The 24,872-nt window shown below is 37.7% G+C and overlaps 1 protein-coding gene across 1 annotated transcript; it reads left to right on the top strand.

Annotated features, from left to right (window-relative positions):
- Positions 1 to 662: 662 nt before the first annotated feature.
- On the top strand, positions 663 to 23,889 carry LOC132121462 (proto-oncogene Wnt-3-like). Its single transcript, XM_059530867.1, has 4 exons — positions 663 to 1,035; positions 12,370 to 12,611; positions 17,325 to 17,590; positions 20,824 to 23,889. The coding sequence occupies exons 1-4, from the start codon at positions 956 to 958 to the stop codon at positions 21,301 to 21,303; spliced, it is 1,068 nt and encodes a 355-aa protein (XP_059386850.1). The 5' UTR covers positions 663 to 955; the 3' UTR covers positions 21,304 to 23,889.
- The last annotated feature ends 983 nt before the right edge of the window (positions 23,890 to 24,872 follow it).

Genomic DNA, 24,872 nt, shown 5'->3' on the forward strand with positions numbered 1-24,872 from the left:
ATCTGAATGACAATAGTGTTTATGCTTATGTTTATGCTAACCCTGCCACACCACCTTTTACGGCTTTTTATTGTGTTCTCTCTGTGCCCCGTCGTCACAAGGGGAAGACGCGGCCATCAAAATTCTTCCTGACAAAATTCTTCTCAACGTGTGAATGCATGTGTACGCACACATATCCAGAACAATTAGTTTGGGGCATGGCGTACTTAAATATAGAGACGACGTTCCCCGATACTGTCAGCAGGCCCAACTCTGACACAGCTGGTTTTCCTTGATGTTAATACAGACAATATAGACCTTAATAAGACAAGTCCACCTCTCTGAAACTCTGACACCCTTTCATTCTTATTCCCTCTCAGCCTCCTCTCTCTCTCTCTTTCTCTCCCTCTGTTTCTTTCTTTCTTTGCTACATTACCAGGGGGTGGTGCATAATTGACAGATGGGCAGGAATAATAATTTTTTTCTTTTCTTTTTTGCGTAACCTAAGGCCATGCTCTGTGATTGGCTTGCCAGCTGACATCTCCAAACCTCGCTTGTCCTTTTTCTTCCCCCTCTCTCTCTCACTCTCTCTCTAATATTGGCCCTGATGATCCTAAGGGGTAAAAAAGTGGGGAGAGAAAAAGATATGTACCTTAGGGAAGAACCTCAGTGAGAGGGAGGGAATCAGAGGACGAGTAGGAGCGTGTGTGCGAGTATGTGTAAGAGACACTTACTCTCCTAACTACTGGGACACACACACGTTCCTCACCCAACTCAAAGAAGCAGCAAACCCTGGAGATGTTTCATTTTTTATTTTTATTTTTTAGCCTTCATTTAAACCCCAAAGCTGCTAATTATTCTCTCAAGCATCCATCTTTTCCTTAAGACTTGCCGGCTGGAACTTAATCTTCAGCCTCTCTCAAGGAATTCTATGTACTGATCAATAGACAGTTTCCATCCACACAAGACATACCTCATGGATTTGTACCTGGTTGGATATCTCATGTGCATGTGGTTGTCCAGCTCTCGGGTGCTTGGAGGCTATCCCATCTGGTGGTGAGTAGCGATAATCCCCACTTTCTGCATCACTTTCTCCAGTAGCACTGGGGGAGAATGGTGGTCAGTGACCATTTTTCAGAGGGCAGTAAAGAACACTTTCAGTTGACTGTGTGGAAAAAAGCTTCTCGGCTCAGTCCAAAGAATCTTAACCTTAGCCACTGAAGGGACGGAAAAGGCTAGCCTGTCTTTTTCCTCGCTGCCGTGTTTCGCCCGGCTCCATTTATTTTGAATGTTCAAACGAGGCTGTTTTTGAAGGTTGGAGTGTTGTGAAATAGATGCAGCGTGTTTGTCAGAGTTAAGGTTAGGTTAAAGCTGCAGGATGGGGTATATTGTTGTCTTCGCTAATAGCCTCAGCACTCCAGCCGTGTTAGGAGTGTTAATTGAGGCATTAGTGTGGATGTCCCTTGGCTTGGGTCTCAATAAATTCATTGGGGTTTAACCCTAAGTATCATTACACTTTAAACTTGACTATGCTTTGAACATTTATTTTTCTCTAAAGTCATTGTGTACTACAATCGAATCTGTGATTTAAAAAAACTGATTAACTACATTAACCTGAAATTGGCTGACTTTCCAAAGAAGAGCTCACTTTCCAGCAGAATCCATACAAAGTATACTGAAATGGGCTGCGTTAAGATATCACACATGCTTTAATACTTGTACTTTTTCAGTTTATTCATTTGAAAGCAAAACCGTTCAGATCATTATGACATAAAAAAAAATTTAGACTAAAGTAAACTCCTTTTATTTACTAGGATCCTTCTTTCATTTGTTTCTTGGCAGGTTGAGTTGAGCCATTTAAATATAGAAACAAATTAAATAATTAGCTACTGCAATATTAATGAAATATATTAAAATAACGAATATAATACTGTATATTACAGAAACAAATAAATTACATGTCATTGTATATATTTATAACATAATATGTTTTTTTCTCTCCATTTTTCGAATTATGTCATTCCGATTTGACAGGTTAGTACTGTTAAAGCACTTATGCTCTGTAGATTTCGCTACATTCTGCAGAGATCATATTTACCTCCGAATAGTGCTGATAATGTCATAGTTCCACTAATTACCCCATCCTCAAAATGACACTGACCTCACAAGGTTCTTTAGTAACATGAGTCTTTTTGCAAAAATGTTTGTGTAGGCATACGACAAAAGCCCCCCTGGCTCATGATACAATACTTGTCAGAACTAATGTGCTTTAGTAGTCCCAGTTAGCATGTGGTCCCCGCTGCACTCTCGTTCCAAACCACCAGCATCTTCTGGTTTCGTTTATGAAGCGAGAGTTGCCAAACATGCAGTCGCACTCACAGACTTACAGTACACACACACAAAGGCCATGGAGCTGAAGCATTATTATTTGCATTGCTTTACTTGTATGTTGGCATTAGTGCCACCAGAAGAAATTGACAGAGACCAAATGAGTCTGGAGTCATTGACCCGCAGCTGTTTTCTCTGACGATGGTGTAATATTAACCCACTGACAATGCCTAACCTCTTTGATTTGGATACATTTGTAGTGGAGGGTAGAGAAAATGAGAGCGTGAGAAAGAAAGCGATACGCAAACGTACATGGCTGCAGGTACATGAGTAGTTGCGTCATCATTTCTTGTCTTTTACTTGAATGGCATCAGTGAAACTGCAGTCCTAAAAAAAGAACAGTAATAGATTAATAGAAAATTATATGTAGCAGGTGCAATATCTTTACTGAGTGATTGAAATAAAAACTTTCAAAACTAGTGGTGCTAAGTGTAATAAATGATAGATTGTGTGTGTGTGTGTGTGTGTGTGTGTGTGTGTGTGTGTGTGTGTGTGTGTGTGTGTGTGTGTGTGTGTGTGTGTGTGTGTGTGTGTGTGTGTGTGTGTGTGTGATAAAATAATTCATGCTTTCATGTCTACAATTCTTTCGATCTCAAATTCATGATTTTACATGACACAACCCCACATTTATATAGCAGTTATTCCTAACAAATTAGTTTAAGGGAAAGAATATGAATTTAACTGTTAGAATAATCAATAATATAACTATTAGTATAATGCAACTGAATCAACTTGACTTATATTAAAAAACTAAAAAAGGCTATAATAGAAACATATCATGTAAATAGCAATAATTGTGTGTTTTCAGTCGTTTTAACGGTGTCAATCAAATGCATTTGTGTCTTATAGTGAGATTTAAATCCACCCTGTGGTAGATCCTCTCCTTTTAATCCCTTCACATCTGAATGGACTTTAAATCTATGACGAACAGTGCTGCAGTAATCAGGCCAATTTCTTCCGTAATCTGTTTCAACAGCTTACCAGGCCGCTGATATCTGACTTTATCCTCTCAAGATGAACTAATTAAGCTCAGTCTTAAGTAGGGAGAGCTTTTGAAAGCGATCAGCCTGTCTAGCTTTGTTCAATTTCACGTGCATTACAGATGACGAGCAAGCTGAGACACAATCAGCAGTCACTCCGAATACCAGACAGAAAGGAACAAGGTATTTGTGGCTTCTTCCCACAACAGCTCCGCAAAGCCACCATCCGTTCGGATCCAGCTGGCTGTTTCCACCGCCGTTCATCTGTTATCTATCAAAACCTCAGCTCGGTTACAGCTCAGAAGAGGCCTGACCTCAGATGATCAAGTCACGGCTTGACCTGGAAACACTTCAGTAGCTCTTATGATCCGAAGGACCCGTCAAAACAGGAGAAAAATGAACCACTCAAAACCAAATACACTTTTGGTTCACAGTTTACTGAAATGTATTACTTTAAATTAATAATTTAATTCTAAATAAATATTTGTCCACCTTTTTTTAAAGATTTTTTATAGTTTACTCATAAAAACAAACAAGCTAAGAAAGCTAAACTGATGGTTGCATTTACATTTGTTTACACATACAGTAATATGGATTTTTAAGCTGCTCTTTATGTTGTCGAGACAATGTGGCTCACATTTAAGGCTTTTATTCTTGGTTCTCAAAAGGAAAGTGTCCTTTCAGATGGGAACATACGCAAACACTTAACATAAAACTCTAATTCTGAATTAATTAAAATTTGGAAAACTCTTTTTTTTTGAGAGAACAGGCGTAAAGGAGACAGCACCGGGAGGCCAGTAAGCATTCTGACCTGCTCTGGTCCCCTGCTGGCTTCAATGGGACTTGACTCATCTCTGCGAGAGAGGAATGTCATTATACACCCTTCATCCCAAACCCCCTGCATGTCAGCCGGTGTCACTGCTTTAATGATGCCGCAAGAATATCCACCAGCTGCAATTCAGTCTGAAAAGATCAAGGATGTTCGGGGATAATGGGGGCCACTTAGGAAAAGGAGGGTGAAACAGATAGCCTGGTCAGACGAGTATTAGTTTTCAAATGTATTGGTTCTATATCCGTAGCAAACCAATCAATTGTATTGTTGCAATGCAATTGTGTGGGATGGGTTAGGATTAGGTGGTTACTTAAAAACAGTTTACATTTTTTGAAATGGATTCTCGGATCTGAATGAAAAGAATGATTTGCATAATTCTCTCATTAAAGGAAAATCTTTTTAAGATTTAGAAAAAACTTTACAAAAATGTATTTCATTTTTAAACATTGTGATAGCAATTCAAGTACATTAGACTGCCGGTCTTAAAATTACCACATTTTGACATTGGGCTAACGTTTGATCATGCTTCCGAAATGAATTGCAAAAACCATCTAGGCTCTGGTGAAACCCAAACTTCTACGTCCATCTCAGTTCTCTTTAGAAGGGTTTTAGAGAGTTGTGTAATACATCACAACTTTAATCAAAAGTGTCAGGTCACTTACGTAGGGACTGCCGGTGGACTCCAAGCTCTCTGACAGCTCTGCTAGTTGAACAGTGACAGGCAGCAGCTCCTGGAGACAGATCCACAGAGCCGTAACGTCACACGTCGTTTCCGTACTACAACGCCAGGCCAGCAGTTTCAGGATTGAGGTTTAAGATAGAGCTAACGACAGCAAGTTATCATACTGTCTTTACATCACTGGGAGACTTGCACATATAGTAATACAAAAAAAAACCTTCCCCTGCTGGAAAATCAAGCTTAAGCTAGTAGTAGTATTTAGGCATGTGGTATCTTGTTTAGGCTTGTCATTAATCTGCTACTAGATGATGTAACTGGCTTCAGGAAGTCTGGAAGCCAGCTTGGACCAGTTAAAAAACCAGCTACTATGTTTCATCCGAATGACCTACACATTCTTGTAACTTGTCCTCTCTCTATGCTTCTTTAGTTAACTAGCTACCATTCGAATCTCGTATTTGATTCTGCCAACATAATGTTTTCATAAAACCATTTCTCCCACTGAAATAAACAACACAGTTTGGAACTACAGTTTTTTGATTGTTTTATCAGACAATGGTGCGGTGGGTGGGCACCTCCCACAAAAAAAAATCACAGAAAACAGACACCCACGATGCATTAATCAATGACACATTTGCAGCAGTGCATTATTGATTATAATATGAATACTCTAGTGTAACTTCACTCACTAGCAAGGGTGCATGGGGTGTCATTAGGAAAAGAACAGGAACTGAGAGAGAGAAAACAGGTTTGAACATTTATCAAGGATTCTGACACATGAGGTATTTTTTTTTTTTTTTCAATCTGATAAGCCCAGAGCAGTTAAAATGCCAGTCAGAAGTGTGGCGGGAATAAACCTGAACTCTTGATGATGGAGCGTTTGTTCCTGTTCTGACAGAATGACTGAGGAAAAGCCCCATCCTCAGGCTAACAAGCCTCTCTCTCTCTCTCTCTCTCTCTCTCTCTCTCTCTATTTTAAGGCTATTTTAAGTTGGTGGAAAATGAGCTCAAGTCATAATAAGGCAACTGACCAAAATTAAAGCAGCATATAATTAAACTGAAATGAATACAACTTGGAATATTTGATCAAATTCCAAATATGATTCTGAAAATTCAAGTGATACTTTCCATAAATACTGTAATGTACCACAGGACTCTAAAATGGAGAATATACTGTATGGCCCACTGTATTGCCCAGTGGGAAATTGTAAATTAATCAATTGTAGACCATTTTACTGACATCTAAATTAGAGACATTTGTTAAATTACACAAATGTTCCATCATTCAATAGAGGAATTGATTATGACAAGATGATTCTTTCTCTAATCCCTTTCCTCTCTCTCTCTCTCTCTGAACCTCTCTTCAGTCATGCAGCCTAAGGCACACATGCTTTCCATACATTTGACACAAAAAGGTGTGTGTTATTTTTCAAAATTCTCTTATCTCCTGCTCCCTGTCTTAAAATGTCAAGTATGAGTTGAGGAAAGGGCAGAGATCCATACCTGACAATACAGAGATCTTTAAGCATGCTGTCGATCTTGACCAAAATTTGAATAAGCCATGACTTTGATCTCTTTGCTGCGAAGTCAAAGTCATGATGGAGCGTATGCTGCTTGGAAAGGCATAGATGCATTATGGGAGCACACTAAGCATTGAGGTGTGATGAGACATGAGAGAACTTGATAAAGAGCGGCCTAAATGTTACGTTCTCTGGTTTAAAACACACCTCAGTGTATCTCCAAGCAGCTCTCAAATAAAGGAGAAGCTGGCCAGGAATGTGTGGTGAATGTTCACTGACCTGTCTGGGGCCTGGGGTAGCAGGCCAAAGCTTTGGCCTTGTACTGAACTCAAACACAGCTTTAACAAGGCATCAACCTTTAAGAGCTCCAGGGGTCGGATGTCAAAAACTCACAAGTTCAAAGAGTTTCTAATTTCTTCTGCCTCTGGACAAAAACAGAGCACTCGGCAGCGTGGTCATAGACAGGTGCCTCATCTGCCATTTTTTTGGAGAAGCTGGTGAATGCATGAGAGTTGAAACAGTTGGTGAAAGACATTAAAATTGCTTTGTCTAGGGATGTTTTATTTGGAGGGTGGGCAAAAAAGAAGCTTAAAAGATATTTCATGCGGAAAAATTCAAATGAATGTCATCATTTACTCACCCATGTCACTTCACACATGAATGACTCTGTTCTGTATGTCTTCTGTGAAACAGAAAAGTTGAAATTCAGAAAATTTGTAAATAAAATTAAAATTACACACAACTATAATGAATGGGAATGGAAATTTCTTCAGTACATTGGGCCTTATTTTACATTCTTTTCTTAGAATGTGTTAATGACAGCCTACATTTTCAAAACAATTTTTATACGCTTCTTTGACCAGCTTGACAACTCCTCGTTTACTTTCCTTAAACTGAAAAGAGATTTTCAAGAGACTTTGGGTGGGTATCCCTTTAATCTTTAGCCAATGGCAAAATAACATTTCTCTGTTTTGTGTAGAGAGGAATTCCCTCACTTCATAATCATTGTAGCTGTGGTTTGCAAAGGCTCATTAATGCTTGCGTCATTATTTTCTAGCACTGCAGTCACCACCCACCCAGCAGCATGGAAAGTTAGCTGAAGGCTAGAGGTGGCCCTAAACCTGCTCAGACAAGCACCTGCTAGACCCTAAAGCTTCACTGTGTCTCCTTGCAGTAGCAGATTTTTAGCAGACAAATTAGCAACTCACATCAATGTTTGTATTCCCGACTCGGTTGTGTCACCACACCCTTCTTGAAACAGTTTTAGTGCGTATTCACGTGTTTGCGATCCCCCAACACTGACGTGTTCTTCTTCTCGTCCACTTCAGAGTCAATGGTGCAGATCACAACCAAAGAAAGCACAGATCACTGAGGACGTGAAGCATGCAATGAAAGCACGCTCGGGTCTGTATCAAAGCAAGCCGATTAGCAATTAAATTCATCAAAAACACATCTATATCTAATTAGAGCCTCTTCCTCATACATAGACACTGTCAAGGGCAGAGACAGGCTGATCCACAATTCAACACAACACAACACACTAATCATCCATATGGGTGAGAGATTAATGGACAGTTATGTTGCAAGCAGATGTGTAATTATGTCATTTATTCACTCAGCAAACACAGCAGAAAAATAGGCTACACTTCCAGTAAGTTCCTATGTAAGAGGCCGGGGTTTCTGTCAGACACTTCAAAATAATAATCCAAACTGATAGGAATAATACATGGTGGAGTAAACGAATGACACCCTATAAAAGATGTCATACTGTGGCCGTGGCTTCTTGGATGGAATTATGGTAATAAATACAGTTAATGGATCTGAGCTAACATGAACTAACACTGAACAGTTACATTTTTTTAATTAACATCAATATAGATTAATAAATGCTGTGACAAATCAATAGCTCATTGTTAGTTAAATAAATATAGTAACAATTAGAACCATATTATAAAGTGTTACTGTGGAAACAAAAAAGTTGTTTCAAAAAAAAAAATTTAATGTCCCGGATGAACCAAAGTCATGCATTTTCTTTGTTGGTTGAATTATCCCTTCAAGACAGTGGTTCACAATCAATTAACACTAAATTGAAATCCTAAATAAAACACACACACACACACACACACACAAAGAAGATTAAAAAAAAAAGAAGAAGAAGAAATCTTCCGAAGACATGGTCATATAAAGACATGGTTATAATGATTCTAAATGTAAAAGGACAACAATTTCTGAAATGTTCCTACAACATTTAGTAAAACATCCATATGCACAAAAGATTTCCCTAAATGCATCCCACTTTATAAATTGTAGTTCATCTTATATTGAAGTGCAATGTGAACTAGTGCATCAACAGAATGTCCACAGGTATATCTCTTTATGTATGCATACTGTATGTACATGTATATACTTTTATTTTACTTTTTTTTCAGGAAGTCATATATTATTAAGGAATCTATTTCAGCAAAGTATATAAATAGTATATAAATACATAGTCTATTTATTTTTACATTTTAATAAACAGTGTTGGATTATTTTAATCACTGTTATTTGCATACAAAACTTTGAACACATGCTCTTCAGCTGGCGTATGCATAAAAAAAGTTTGTTCCTCTCTTTTAACACTGATATGAAATTTAGGATCAAATGTGATTGTACGTGCATTTTATGAATGTTTTATGAGCATGATTAATGAGCATGAAAATGATTAAAAAGAGTGTAGACGCACCTAATCCTGATCGTAAGCCTAAAACAGATATTTCCTGAAAAGTTATATCTCAATTCTGATTGGTTGATTGACATGTTGGATCATGTTGGATTGACAAGGATGTTGATCAAGGAACATGTTGTACTTGGTGAAATCACGCTCACCGTGTTATGACGTCAACTACCTGACAAAGCTGACAGTGCCGTGACGCACCTTTATGATGCATCAAAGGCAGCGAGACGCACTAGTAATCTCGACATAAGACTCTTGGCTCCTCTGATACAAAGACTCACCTCTCACACCTCCTCTGATACCTGGCAGCCTGTTAACATCTCCCAGCTCTGTGTTCATGATTTCACACGACATCAAACAGAGAGAATGTGCGACTGGAGCGAGGGAGGAGAGTAAAAGAGAAGCCGAGAAGCCTCTGAGGGGGATTTTTCTCTTCTGACTTCAATGCTGGTGCTTTTGTGTGTGAGGGGTGCAGTAGGACACTCATCTGTCAGAGAGACCGGCGCTGTGATAGGGTTGCACCCCGCAGGAGGCCTGAGGTCATCGTGAGTGGCTGATCTCTAAAATGAGTGATCCTCCACTGGCCCGAAGGAGGAACTAGGTAAACCTCTGGCCCACAAGACAGCATCTATGTCAGCGCTGTCAGGCAGCATATCTCATCATGAAAGCATGCAATACTGTCTTTGCACACTCAGGGCAGATTCTTGAATTAAGCTATATCCAATATATATATATATATATATATATTTGGCAGTGCAGAGATGCTTTTATGGAGAATTCCCTTTATAGAATTCATAGAAGAGATGCCCGGAAACCCCCTTAAAGTCAGTATGATATGAAAATTCACCATCAGTTTTCTAAAATGCATTTCATTGGTCTTGTAAACTGTTTGTTTGTTTGTTTCTTTCTTTCTTTCTTTCTTTGTTTACATTTATTCATTTTTTTCAACCTTGTGATTCTTAATCAAACTATCATAACCCGATGTTCTGGTGAAACTTCTGACTTCTCCCAATAATTTTGTCTGTTAAACCCTTTTGCTGTCATGAAATTCTTTATATAAATTGGTGTTACTGATCTTCATAAAATTGTTTGTAAATTTCTCATTATGTTGTATTATCACCAAATCAATGATTTTGTAAACTTTCATGAAAAACAAAAATTATTTGTGAGTAATTTTAACAATGTTCACAAAAAAAAAACCGGATACAAAACTTGTACAAAACAAGTTGATTAAAAAAAGACTGAATATATATAAAAATAATAATATGGAATTACAATGGATAAGCACATTTTTGTAGGCCGGTCATTTTGACTGGGAAAGGTTGTGTGAGCAAAGTCAGGACATTTTAGAACAATTTGATAATGTAAACTGGCATTTTCGGGAAACAGAAAATCCTCTCCAGGTAAAAAAAAGACAGCAAACTCACATTCAGATCTGCCTCCTAATCAACAAATGGATGAACAGAATTAAGTCCCCACCATACTTTTTTTTCTTTTTTTAGTAAACTGTTTCACTCTGATGTACTTCACAATATGGAAGGAAAGATCTGTCACTACTTCTCTTTCATTATTGTGACTTTAACCTGAAATGTATTGTTTTAAAAAAGCTGTGGCAAAACTATGGCAATATAATAAAAGACTGTTAAAAGTTGTTAAAAAGTTTGTTTGATTAACTTAAAATAATATGGTTTATTATCCAAAAGGTGAGCTTTTCAGTGGTTGCCAGGCAATATAACAGCTTGCTGTATTACAATAGAATGTAGAATGTATAGTCAGACGTTTGCACTTAGTACTTACATTTTCCAGCATCTTTTTACATTGGCTCATATGATCACAGTTTAGAGTCTGAACTTTTGTTTTATAACATTTTTAAATGTTTTTTACCGACTGTGACATTTTACAGATTAGGTGTCACTGGGTTCAGAGGTTCATGCAAATATGTATTTTAGCATCGTCTGTGAGAAAATGAGGACAAAACTGCTAATAGATTCCTCTGCTGTACAACTGAAACTTTCCCAAATGTCACAGGATTTATAACATTGAATATTTAACTTATTCCAGCTCAAGACAGAGCATGTGTGCTCTGCATATGTTATCAAAGAGAAAATAACACACACACATTTTTTAAAATGCAATAAACAGCAATGAGAGCTAAAGGAGAATAAGGGTTACACCTACTGTATGCATGTCCAAACTAGGACGATATTAAAACTGTGTGATCTCCTTATTCTTATTTTGGACCGAGAAAGAAGCCAATAAGATTAATTACCAGTGTTAAAGTATCATTTCTGGAATAATTAATAGATTGGGCCTGTTTCCATAAAGTGTTCTTGAAACGGTTGAGCTACTCACTTTTTGGAAAAGAAGTACATTTCTGAGGAATCTTCTGTCAGCTCATCTACAGCACACAACCACACACATGCATCCACTTGCAAACAGCCAAATATCTAATGACACACACACACACTCAAAGATTTGGGTTAAAAACCAGATCAGCAAAGACATGAATGTAAAAAAAAACACACATACAAAAATATACGATATGGTCATAATAACTATAATAACAGACTAAATCCCAACTTTCAAGACTAGCATCCAATCAACATCTAATACTAAAGTAAACAAAACAAACCATAATTATCGTGGCAAAAATACACATTAAGTAAATTATTTGATTACATAATCACTATGAACAACTGTACTCCATCTGAAGACTTAGGGGCTGTTTACACGACAACGTTTTCAGCCAAAAACGGTAAACTTTTTATGCGTTTTGCCTGTTCGTTTACACGACAATGGCGTTTTGGGGACTGAAAACACATATTTTTGAAAACGCCACCGTTTCCGGGTAAAAACACCCAAAATGGGGATCTTTGAAAGTACGTGTTAAGTATGAAGACATGCACAGTATGTGTCGATTTTAAAGGCGAGTGCGAACAAACATACCCAACAATGGTGGAGTACATGGTACTTTTGTCGTTGCTCAAGAGTTTGCTAATGCTTTTTCAGCAAAGTTACTTCACCAATGTCACAACCAACAACAGAGACACATCATATACAACATATAATCGTCTCTTCCCTATAGGTGCTGTTAACAAACTAGGTGACAGCGACCAACTACTGCAATTGTTTCGAAAATGTTGTCGTCTATACCACAAACATTTTAAAAATGCAAGGGAAAAACTTTGCCATTTTTTACTACATCGTTGTTGTGTAAACGTAGCCTTATATCTCAGGTGTGCCCAGAGTTGGCTTTAATCTTCACATTTGTGTTTCAGGTCCCTGGCCCTTGGGCAGCAGTACTCATCCCTAGGCTCCCAGCCCATCCTGTGTGGCTCCATACCTGGTTTGGTGCCAAAACAACTGCGCTTTTGCCGCAATTACATCGAGATCATGCCCAGTGTAGCAGAGGGTGTTAAACTGGCAATCCAGGAGTGTCAGCACCAGTTCCGAGGCCGCAGGTGGAACTGCACCACTATCAAGGACAATCTAGCAATATTTGGACCTGTACTTGATAAAGGTATGGGTTAACAACACACACCAGTCTACAAATTGTATAGCATTTAAATTTCAATTACAGAAAATAATTCAATTCTATACATTTTAGTCTACGTATGTGTTAGTATATTAAAAAAAAGTGTTTATTTTGTGGAATTACTGACAAAAAATGTATCAAAAAACACAGCACGACAATAAAACAAAACCACAAGGAACCATCTAGTCAGAATGTGTAACATTCTGTTTTTTTATAACAACAAGCTACATGTTAATCAGCATCGTAGCATAGTTTCCAAAACACATACATTTAAATTATGGTAGATTTATACACTAAAATATATTTAAATCCTGTAGTTTAACAAATATTAATATTACCTAAAAGTTATTATATTTCAGCTAAAGTTTTCACAATTACAGTTTTCACTGGTTGAATTTCTCTTTAATTAAATCTTATATGTTTTGACATTAAATTAATAAATGTTTATGCCTTTTTAAAGGTTTTGTAACAGATATAGAAATATATATCTATAATTAAATTTGTGTTAAATTGATTTGATTTGATTGAAGGTACATTTGTTGGGGTGTCCATACATTTTCTTATACTCTAGATGTGAATGTTTAAGGTGAAGGGTAGAAGAACAACTTAACTTTATTTCTCAAATAAAGGATGTGACAGAACATTGGTTGTGTGTTTCAAATGTACTTTTTCTATGCACTATGTACTCTACCATCTAGTGGTGCCCAAACTCAGTCCTGGAGGGCCAGTGTCCCAGATTTTAGCTAACTTGCCTCAACACACCTGGTGGGAAGTTTCTAGTATGACTAGTAAGAGCTTGATTAGCTGATTCAGGTGTGTCTAATTGGGGTTGGAGCAAAATTTTGCAGGACACCACTCCTCCAGGACCGAGTTTGTGCACCCCTGATCTAGTGTATGAGTTTTAGAAGGTTATTTTGTCATACAGCATCGGAGTCAGATTTTAAGTTAAATAAGTGGATCATCCGGTTATAAGCAGTACACAAACTGGGACATACCTATATATGCTGGACGGATAAGATGCTAAAGGAGTTAGCTGCATTGCTGGACCTGGGCAGAAACAGGCAGTGAGTGAGGGGGAGACCAAGAGAGAAAAGAGAAGGGAGGCCAAATGAGATTACAAGGAATAGAAAAGGGCTAGAGGGTTCACTTTGACCCCTACTGTGCATGAAGGCCAGAATGAGCCATCCCTGTGTGCCTCTTACCGCCTGGCTCCCACGGACGCCACATTCACACGCCCTTTTGACTGTGTCATGAAAGCAGGCTGAAAGGAAATCTCCCATCCTTCCCCATCATGAAGGAAGAGAGGTGGAAGGCTTGGGGAACTCAAGAGGGGGATGAGGAGACGATGAAGGAGACGGAGAGTACGAGGTGAAGATAAGGAAGAAGGTTCTCTGCTTGCATTCGGATTGGGCTGGTGGATCCTGATTGGATTTTTTTAAACACTTAGGAATATTTTGGCATATTGGCTGGTATGAGATGTATGTGTGTTTTGTATATGTGTGTCATAGGAGGTGGGGGGTGGGGGGTGCTCTGTTTGGGAATGCCAGCCCCTGCTCTGGGCAGCGCTGAACTGGGCTATGGGGTGTGGGGTGCTGGGCCCTTTTGTGTGGGTAATACGGTGTGACAACACAGATACAAAGGCAGATTCATGGACCCAGCAGGTAGCGGGAGCTGCGCTCTTCTTGGCCCTTGGCCAGGGCTCCTGGGGCCCAGAGCTCACAGTTCTCTGTTGTGGTGAACCCAGCTGGGCCTGCCAGAACTAACTGGGCCTCCTTCTGGCCGCAAACCCAGAGAGGTGCGCGCCCAAACACAACCTTTATTAAAAAGGACTGTTTGTCTATCTGTGCGGACATGAACTTCCTGCAAGAATAAAACAAGAATACCAGGGGTGAGATGAGTCTGCAAATTCATGAGAAACAGCTAGACGGCAACAAACGTCCATAATGTCTTAAAGACCCTTTGAAACGCTTGTCAAACACAGCTTTTGCTCTAGTGTTTATGCATTTCCTGTCGAAACAGGAAGTTTGAGAGGGACATATTCAAAGGGATTAGCCTCAATAGCATACGGCTTTAGTTACGTCACACTCATGAACCATAATTTGCTACTTGCTAATCAGTTGGATTATAGATGGTAGGAATGACATTCTCATTCTAAAAAGCATCTGACCAGACAAAAATCTGTGAAGTGCAGATTTTCCAGGAAGAGAAAGACTGAACGTTTTAAATGTGGATATCTGCTAAATGCTAAATACACTAACATATATACAGTTGTTGAGTTTGAAAACTGATACTGAGGATAAGGAATGAGGTCTGCAAGTGTTAAAAAATGTACTGTATGTTCTATATTGTATGAACATGTAGTATGAATGAAATCCAGACACATATGCTATGTTGGCTTTATATTGTGACTTGTGAATCAAGTTGCGTAGCTTCACTGCCATTTCATTGGATGTGCACTTCAGAATCTGTCAAAGTAGTAAGTCATTTATATACTTTACTCAAATTGTTTAATGAATATTTTGAATTCAGAAATATTACTCATTTCACATACTTTTTAATGCCTACTATATAGAAGGTAAGTAGACATATTCAGACAAAGTAGATGACTTCAAGTCTAGTAAACATTTACTAAAAAAAATAACTATTTTGATTGTTAGTTTTGACAGTTGTGGTTAGTAGGTCAGAATTCCAAAGCCTAGTGCCTACATAGGCAACTCTTTTTTTTAAGAAAGCATCCTAACAGTCATGGAATGTAATAATAATCAAGTGAAAAGGAAATTTCTACTGCTACAATTAAGTGCACTACAGCTTGACTCGCATTTCAATAGTTTGCCATTAGCATGTTGCTAACCTAAGGGCAAAATACACCAACCAGCATTAAAACACACCGCACACAAAAACTGTAAATTAAACAAATACTCTTTTATTGATAAATTCTTGTATTGAATGACATTCCCAATAAACCTTTTTTTCTTGCGTTATCCACCATTATGGATTTATTTTTCACTGAGCTTGTTTCAGTGTATTATGGAATTTAAAGGGATAGTTCACCCCTCACCCCACAATAAGTTGTCTAATGATATTTCAAACCCCATTGACTTTTACTGCATGAGCAAAAACAGCTGAAACATCAAAACACATCCAAGATTTAGCCCAGGGAGACGTTTAAAAAAGAATGCTATGGACAGAATTACAAAATTATTGTACTAGAATGATAACATGTTATCATGACATCCATCATCTAAACACAACATTGTGAACAGGCGCCGTGTTTTGGTCAGACATTACCCACAATACACCAGCATATTCCATGTGTGTGAACGCTCCTTTAGATATACTTACACCATTATAGGCCTTGTGGTTCCCTGACAAACTCGGTTTGAGAAACACTGACATTAGGGGCACTTAAATGTTTGGGGTGATGTAGTCATATGGGGTGGTTGGGTAAAAGTTTTTTCCTGTAGGGACCAAGAGAACTGGTGAGCCACAGTAAGTGTGCTGCGATTGTAAAACGATGGTGTCTGGTTACATAATAAGCTGTTGCATTCAAACGGGGCATAACTCCATCTCTCAGAACATGCCTTCAGAAACCAAACACGCAGACTTATTGCTGGCTTTCACACATGTGGCCGCGGGGCTTGGACGGGTGGGAGAATGGGGACGGGAGGGGGCCCCTGAAACATTATCCAGAGAGAAACCAGCACACCTTTGAGATGACACAGGGTCAGTGAAACCTCAGGCTGCATTAGCCACAAGTGACATGATCAACAATCGTCCCAGTGCTGTCAGAGACGTTTACGGCGCAGCACTCAAACACCTCATCAGTATATTCCAGAACTCATCACAGAAAAAGATCCATGCCCTGAAGTTACAGCACAGATAGATGAGAGACTTTTGGGAGGGTCACAGTTAAAGAGACAGGGATCTCCTTCAAACCTTTTACAAACAGAACTGTCTAAATACATGGACTTCATAACTAGGCAGCATCCTAACTGTCATGGTACCAGAAATGTTTGATTTGGAATTCTCTAGATCTACAACAGAAGCAGAAGAGTTAGCTATGCTGCAACAAACATAAATATATAGTGCACTCAAAATCATTGGGTACAATAATCTATTTTTAGTAATTATTAACTACTTTTATTTATACTTTTTGGTAGTACATGAAATGCCTATTTATAATAAATAATTCTCACAGCTTGTCCGCAATATTGTTTTTTTTTACTGAGGTCATTGCAGTGCATTCTGGGACTGCCTTCTCCAATAATAATACACACTATGCTGTTTTTCACCCAGAAGTTTATATTCCGTCATCATTTACTCACTCTCATGTTGTTCCAAACTTGTATGACTTCCACTGTAAGAAAACAAAATACATTTTTTTTTCTAGAGTTAAATCTCTGCTAGGACATTATCTGTTAAATTTACAGACATTTATTTTAACTATAAAAAAAAACAATTCAAGGTGTCACTTAAAATACAGGTAAAACACTTGTGAAAACCCTTTTCTCAAAATATTATCTCTATGTTCCACAGAAGAAAAGTATACTATCCCTTTGAAATGCAACATAACTAAGTACCTCTAGTTTTCGGAGAAGGACATGTGTCTGTCAGAGCAAGGAAAACTTATAACCATAACATGAAGAAATGTTTACTCAAATATCATTTTAAAAAGAAAAATCTCTTTCTTCTCTTTAGCCACAAGAGAGTCTGCATTTGTCCATGCGATCGCGTCAGCTGGAGTGGCGTTTGCAGTGACCCGTTCATGTGCAGATGGGACCTCCACAATGTGCGGCTGTGACTCCCATCATAAAGGCCCGCCGGGAGAGGGATGGAAGTGGGGTGGCTGCAGTGAAGATGCAGAGTTTGGGGTTTTGGTGTCTCGAGAGTTTGCAGATGCTCGTGAGAACCGACCAGATGCTCGGAGTGCAATGAACAGACACAACAATGAGGCAGGACGGATGGTAAGAGACTCATGATCTTTCTAACTGATTTCAAATATAATGTTGATGGAAAATATTCTATGCTATTTTATATGAACAATTTTGTATGTACACTACATTCGAAGGTTTGGGGTAAGATTCATATATATATATATATATATATATATATATATATATATATATACATACAGTACAGACCAAAAGTTTGGAAACATTACTATTTTTAATGTTTTTGAAAGAAGTTTCTTCTGCTCATCAAGCCTGCATTTATTTGATCAAAAATACAGAAAAAAAATGTTATATTGTGATATATTATTACAATTTAAAATAATTGTTTTTAAATTTATTATACTTTAAATTATCATTTATTTCTGTGATGCAAAGCTGAATTTTTAGGATCATTATCACATGATCCTTTAGAAATCATTCTAATATGATGATTCATTATCAAAGTTGGAAACAGTTCTGCTGCTTAATATTTTTTCAGAACATGTGATACTTTTTTAGGATACTTTGATGAATAAAAAGTACAAAAAAAAAAAAAAAAAGCTATGTTTTTAAAATATAAATATTTTGTAATAACAATATACACTACTGGTCAGTAATTTGGGGTCAGTAATTTTTTTTTCTTTTTCTTTCTTTTTTTAAAAATAAAATCAATACTTTTATTCAGCAAGGATGTGTTAAATTGGTAAAATGTGATAGTAAAGAAAATATATTATTAGAATATATATTATTATAAATTTTTATTTTATTTTGAATAAATGCAGTTCTTTTTAACCTTTTATTCATCAAATATATTAGACAGCAGAACTGTTTCCAACCCTCATAATAAATCAGAATATTAGAATGATTTCTAAATGATCATGTGATAGATGATGTTACATGTGACACTGAAGGCTGGAGTAATGATGCTGAAAATTCAGCTTTGCATCACAGGAATAAATTATATTTTGAAAGTATATTCAAATAGAAAACTATTATTTTAAGTTGTAATAATATTTCACAATATTACTGTTTTTTTCTGTATTTTTGATCAAATGAATGCAGACTTGATGAGCAGAGGAAACTTCTTTCAAAAACAATTAAAATAGTAATGTTTCCAAACTTTTGGTCTGTACTGTATATATATATATATATATATATATATATATATATATATATATATATATATATTAATACTTTGATTTAGCAAGGATGCATTAACTTCAATCAAAATTTACAGTAACGATATTTATAACAATACAAAATAATTATATATCTGATAAACGCTGTTCTTTTAAACTGTTTATTCATCACGTCCTGAAAGAAATTTCTTACTTCCAAAATTCAAAAACATTGATAAAAGAAGAAAGGTCTCTTGAGCAGCAAATCAACATATTAGAATGATTTCTGAAGGATCATGTGACACTGAAGTCTGGAATACTTATGCTTTGCAATCATAGAAATTAAATTAAATTAAATTAAATTAAATTAAATTAAATTAAATTAAATTAAATTAAATTAAATTAAATTAAATTAAATTAAATTAAATTAAATTTAAAATATATCAAAATTGAAAACCTATTTGAAAATATCCTCATGTTTCAAAATATAGTTTTATTGTTTTTTCTTTTTGTTTGTTTGTTTGTTTTTTAACAAATGCAATTGTGTTTTGTGGACACATTCTTATACACAACTTTTGACCCCAATTAATTCCAAGGCATGACATTTTGTTCTCTACATACTTAAAGCCTTATTGTGTATTTCTTAAGTATCCTTATATCTCCTCCTACTTATCACAAATGGATATGACTGTCACAGTTTTGAAACTTAATACTGTGTCCACTCTTTACATGCCGAAGGGAGACATATGTAACGTGAAAAGAGAAAAGCTGAAATCTGTGAAATCACTTCAGGTGAAGTGTGTAATTTGCACACCACACCAAACAGAAATGCAAAATAATTGCTGCTTTCAAATACTCCATTTGTCATTGCTGGGCCAAACAGTTAGTTCCACCCCAAATTCACACGATGGCTGAGCAAAATGTTGTTTTTGTCCCAACTGTGCCATTAAAAGAGATTGTGATTCCAGTAGTACCACAGAAATAACACACTTCACCTTTAAGCCAGCAGGTTCATGATAACCAAACAAAGAACAAAGCTGTACTTGTGCCGCTCCTGGGTGGGACCTACACAGTTCACAAAGGTGTTAATGCACCGCACATCTGTCAAATATCTCCTGATCCCTTTTCCAAGAGACTTTCAACTTTAAAACTGGTATTTTCATGAGAAATTACCGGGTAATTACCTCTCTTATCCTTTCATGCCCCTCATAAGTTGCATCTGTACTGAATCCGTGACATTCAGTTGGTGGTTTGCAGAAGGCAGGGAGTGAAGAATAACACTGGCATTCAGGGTTTAGCCTGTCACTGCTGCTGTCATGACTCAGAATTGGAGTCTTTGCGCTAAAGGTGCTTAAGGGGCAAAAGGCGAGACCACACTGCAACAGAACGCCGCTTTGATCAGTGAGGGACCACAGGAGCAGGCACTGAGACAGTCGGCCCTGGCAGGACCCTCGCATACTCCATTGTTTCGACACAGCCTGAGGGACCCTCCCAGGGCCCAAAGAGTTCGGGACATGACGTCAGCGGCCCCAACTAGACCCCGAGGCACCTGCAAACACCTGCCTTCCGCCGCAGCTGGGGAATTCTGAAGCTAAATATAGAAAGTGAATTAAGATAAACAAACCAAAACAAAGACATATAGCGCCTGTGGCAAGCTCCATTAAGCGGGCCTTCAGAAGAGAATTAGCAGAGAAATGCAAGGGCCTGTCTGCACGCTCAGCACCTGAACAACTCCTGTGGCCTGAGCCTGAGAGCATGCAGAAGAAGTTGCGGTCCAGGTTGTTGGAGTCTTGATGTAGATCCTGATTTTAAAATCTGCTTTAGAAAGGACAGGTTGACAACACAGGCAATATTTAGGCAATAAATCCAGAAGTTGAATATAGCAGATAATATGAGTGATTATATTTAGAATGATATGCACCATGAATTGGGATACTGTTTTTGTGCTGTAGTTCTTCAAACAGGAAGTAAGCAACATTTCACACTAAATTTGCTTACTTTTTGTAAATTGATGAAAGAAAAGCAGCTGGGAGAGAAAAAGGAAGAAATGCAACTGGTATTTTAAGTGGCTAAATCAAAATCATTTTAAATGGTCCTTGATAGATAACAGCAAACTGATACCAATTCCCAATGTTTTCTCATTTTCAGACCATCCTGGAAAACATGCACCTGCGCTGTAAATGCCATGGATTGTCAGGTAGCTGCGAAGTCAAGACCTGTTGGTGGGCTCAACCTGACTTCAGGCTGTTGGGGGACTACCTGAAAGACAAGTACGACAGTGCTTCTGAGATGGCGGTGGAGAAACACCGGGAGTCCAGAGGCTGGGTGGAAACACTACGGGCCAAATACACCTTCTTCAAGCACCCCACAGAACGAGACCTGGTGTACTACGAGGGATCGCCCAACTTCTGTGAGCCGAACCCAGAGACGGGCTCATTTGGCACCCGTGACCGCATCTGCAACGTGTCGTCGCACGGCATCGAGGGCTGCGACTTGTTATGCTGTGGCCGTGGCCATAACACACGGACAGAAAAGCGCAAGGAGAAATGCCACTGCATCTTCCACTGGTGTTGCTACGTCAGCTGCCAGGAGTGTGTCAGGGTCTACGACGTGCACACATGTAAATAAGTGCGGGAAGAAAAGGATCGGTGGACATTAAAGGATGGAAAGAAAGAGAGGCAGAGACTGAGAATACGCATAAGATAATGGCACTTCTGTGGTAGAACCCTTTACTAATGTGCCCTTTTTGATCTACACACCCCAAAAGATGCCCATCGTGAGCAACATAGTTACTACTGCCATTCCTCTTGCTCTTCTATTGTGACATGCAATATTTCTGCAAAAGAAAACAATTCCTTGTTTTCATTCAGTCTCCTGTAACACCATCTCTCTGATCACCTCGGCCTACTGCACAGGAGCCGAAACAGGATGTGTGAAAATACAACCAATGACACTAGGCATGCATTAAAGAACAAGAAAGGGGGGGAGGGGATGATGAGAACTTCTCGGTTAACTACTGAATGCTGGGTCTTGAAATATGCCCTGCTATACTACTGAATCCAATGCCCATGTTTTCCCTCATGATCTCCCAAAGTTTCCCAATCCAAGGACACTCCTACCATATTCCCTATAATCATATATGTTTAAATCATGGAACGTATTGCTGTTTGCTACGTAAAAACTCTGGTAATTTGCTTCATACAGCAGTTTGGAGGGATGCAATTGATATATTAGCGTAGAATGCAGTACAAACAGGTAAAGGCATCATGGGTACCTTCCCAATTACAAAAGGTTTTGTTTTCTTCGCAGAAAATGTAAAAGCCATCGGTAACTCTCCTGGATGAGTGCAGGACAGCTGGTGAAATGCATGACAGCAGAATGCGACGATACACACTGGGCTCATGCGCACCCGACCAGTAAAAATTTGCACTTACAAAACTACTAATGAGTATACTAATTCTAGAGATTAAGATGATTTTTTTAACATATTCTTTTTGATAAAGATCCTCGTATATGACTGTGAAGGCTCCGTTTCAACACTTCCATGATGAGAAGTTTGCATAGAGGAAGGAGAACAAGTGAGCAGGAGGAGGATAGTTAAGAAAAGAAATAGGAGGGTAAATAAAGAATTGAAGTTGCAACCCAGTTTCGTGGAAGAAGAAAAAACGCAACAATTTTGCGAGGTGTTGATTTTGTATTAATTCGTACAATTTGATACGTACAAAAAAAGCCAGATTTTTTGAAAAAAAGAAAGAATGAGGTTCCATCCCTAAACCTAATCATCAGTGGGGCATAAGCAGATCTTGTGAAAACGTACAAAGATCATACAAATTTATACGAAGTTGTCACCAATTTGTGAATAGTCATGAGAGTGAGTTGCAAGTGGAGGACTGCTGTGGGTCGAGTGTGTGAAAGAAAGACCGGCTTCACAAAGCTGCAGAAGACTAGTGGAGGTTTCCATAGGACATGTTCTGACAGTCCCATACGCTTCCCATTAATTAAGTTTAACTACGCAATGCTAGTTTCAAATTCACACCGATCCCTGAGGAGCCCTCTCACCAGTCACATCCACACTCCCTTTTCCATTTCTCCTTCCGCTATATCCAAAGTTTTGTACAAAGCCTTTAAAAGTTCATAATTCCCTTTTTATTTTATAATCTGAAAATGTTATGTTTTTATAAATATTATTTATTACACAATGTATATATCTGTATGACTGAACTAAGATTATATATTTGAAGAACAAAACAGTCTCATGATTTTGCTTTTTAATAGAAGACTGACTTTTGCTTTGGTGATATATAATGCTGTGTGTAGCCTCATTTATATTAATATATAATACAGATAACCACACTTTTAAAAAAAAAGATTATTAAAATAAAGCATAGCATAAAAATACTGTGTGGCATTGGCAGGCAGCTAAATAAAGGGTTCAATCTACCTGATCACAATCATTTGATCTTCATGTCTGCATCTACTCTGTCATTCCAGCAGTGACATCATCCTGCAGGTTTGATGATGATGTAGTCTCCAATACAGTAGCTCCACTAAATGACAGAGTAAAGAATGACACAATGCACATTACAAATAGTTACTGAAATAAAGCTGACTTCTTTTACCTGTTCATGCAGATATTACTCAATCGGTTCCTTGATGAATGCACAGGTCAATCTGAGAGTCACACCTGTTATTAAACACTAACAATATGAAGTCAGCCAATGTGACAGACCCGATTTCACTGAGGGTGCTTCTAAAATAAGAGAGGGTGCTCTACCGTTAATGCACATCTATTCTGAGTGACTAGATATTTTTGTCCTGTGCATTGTGATGGGCATGTGTTAGTCATTGCAATTCCCTGAAACTTTGTGGCCTATACGTGGCTGTTGGTCCTGTTAGCAATATTAAAAGCAAAATTGTATTCAAATTCTGAATGGCTTATATCCTGCTAGCCAAGAAAGCATGCAAAGAGCACTCCCTTATTTATCATCACTAAGGCTCATTTCAGTTTCATTTCACAAAGTTCCATTATAATCAATGAATCTCTCTATACTGCACAATGAATCTATTACTTCTAACATTGGGTCTACACATATGATGAGAAGATTCGTGCCCTGCATAACTCTCTTGAACAAAACACCAGAGCTTTGATCGGTGAGTGAATTCTGACTAACTTGAACACTTCTGGTTGGCCATTTCAATAAAGAAATCAGCAGATATGTCTATGATAGTCTACATTGTTCAACATTGCAAAAATACGCTGAATCTCTTCTGAGCACAAACTACTTCTCCAATATCCTGTTTCTAACCGGGAAAATCATTTAATCTACTTATCCAGTCCTAAAGCATGCGATTCCCAAATTTAACAATACAATTTCATTTATTTACTACATAATATTTTAAAGAATTTTTTGTTTTAATTACACACAATATCAAGTTAATGTAATGATTAAACATTATGTCAACTGAACTCAACAAAATAATGTTTGCAAAGGTTTAATTAAATTAACATTTTTAACTGGCAACCATGCATTTACTGAAGTTGTGTTAACAAGCATCATAGCTCGTTAGAGAAAAAACCCAGCAAGAATGCTTAAGCATTCTGTCTTTTTAGGGGCATACCTTTTGACATCATGTCCTGTTTTTGCTTTATTTAGATGTCTTTGGTCCTTACTGGGTTCATACATCAGTCAAACCGTATCAGAATTTTTTAGAAGCGGACCAAGAACCACTTTGGGTTCTCAAGCCACTTTTGAGTGCACAACAAGTTTCAGATTGCAACCTTCACACGTATTCAAATAAACCCATCAACAATGGCATTTATTGCAATCTTAAAAATGCATTTTATCTACAAAATCACTGAACACAAAAAAAAAATTTTTGTGTCAAAAATTTAATAGGAAAAATTATTGCATTTATTCATTCCTTGGGTCATGCCATGACGAGCACTACAAGTACTAGAGTGGGACATGCAGTCCAAGATCCAAATTGTACACAAAACACAAATTCTTGAGACTTGAAAAAATGACTTTCACAGTTCAACGGTAAGTTATAATGGGGTCATAATGTTCTTCTTAAATGTTCTGAAAGAGAAAGCACGCATATGAAAGATATAACAAAGATAAAGAAGAAGAGAATTCAGGGCCAATGTGAACTATCTCAGCACTGTTGGCAGACTGGCAACGTGGAGGTAGTACACA

Source organism: Carassius carassius, chromosome 39 (genome assembly GCF_963082965.1).
Source record: "Carassius carassius chromosome 39, fCarCar2.1, whole genome shotgun sequence".
Lineage (NCBI taxonomy): Eukaryota > Metazoa > Chordata > Actinopteri > Cypriniformes > Cyprinidae > Carassius > Carassius carassius.

Bases quoted from the DNA above. Each gene is read 5' to 3' on its own strand.
- LOC132121462 (XM_059530867.1), top strand. From the start codon at position 956: ATGGATTTGTACCTGGTTGGATATCTCATGTGCATGTGGTTGTCCAGC. The intron at 1,036-12,369 runs GTGAGTAGCGAT...TTTGTGTTTCAG, and splicing joins GGAGGCTATCCCATCTGGTG to GTCCCTGGCCCTTGGGCAGC. The intron at 12,612-17,324 runs GTATGGGTTAAC...TCTTCTCTTTAG, and splicing joins TGGACCTGTACTTGATAAAG to CCACAAGAGAGTCTGCATTT.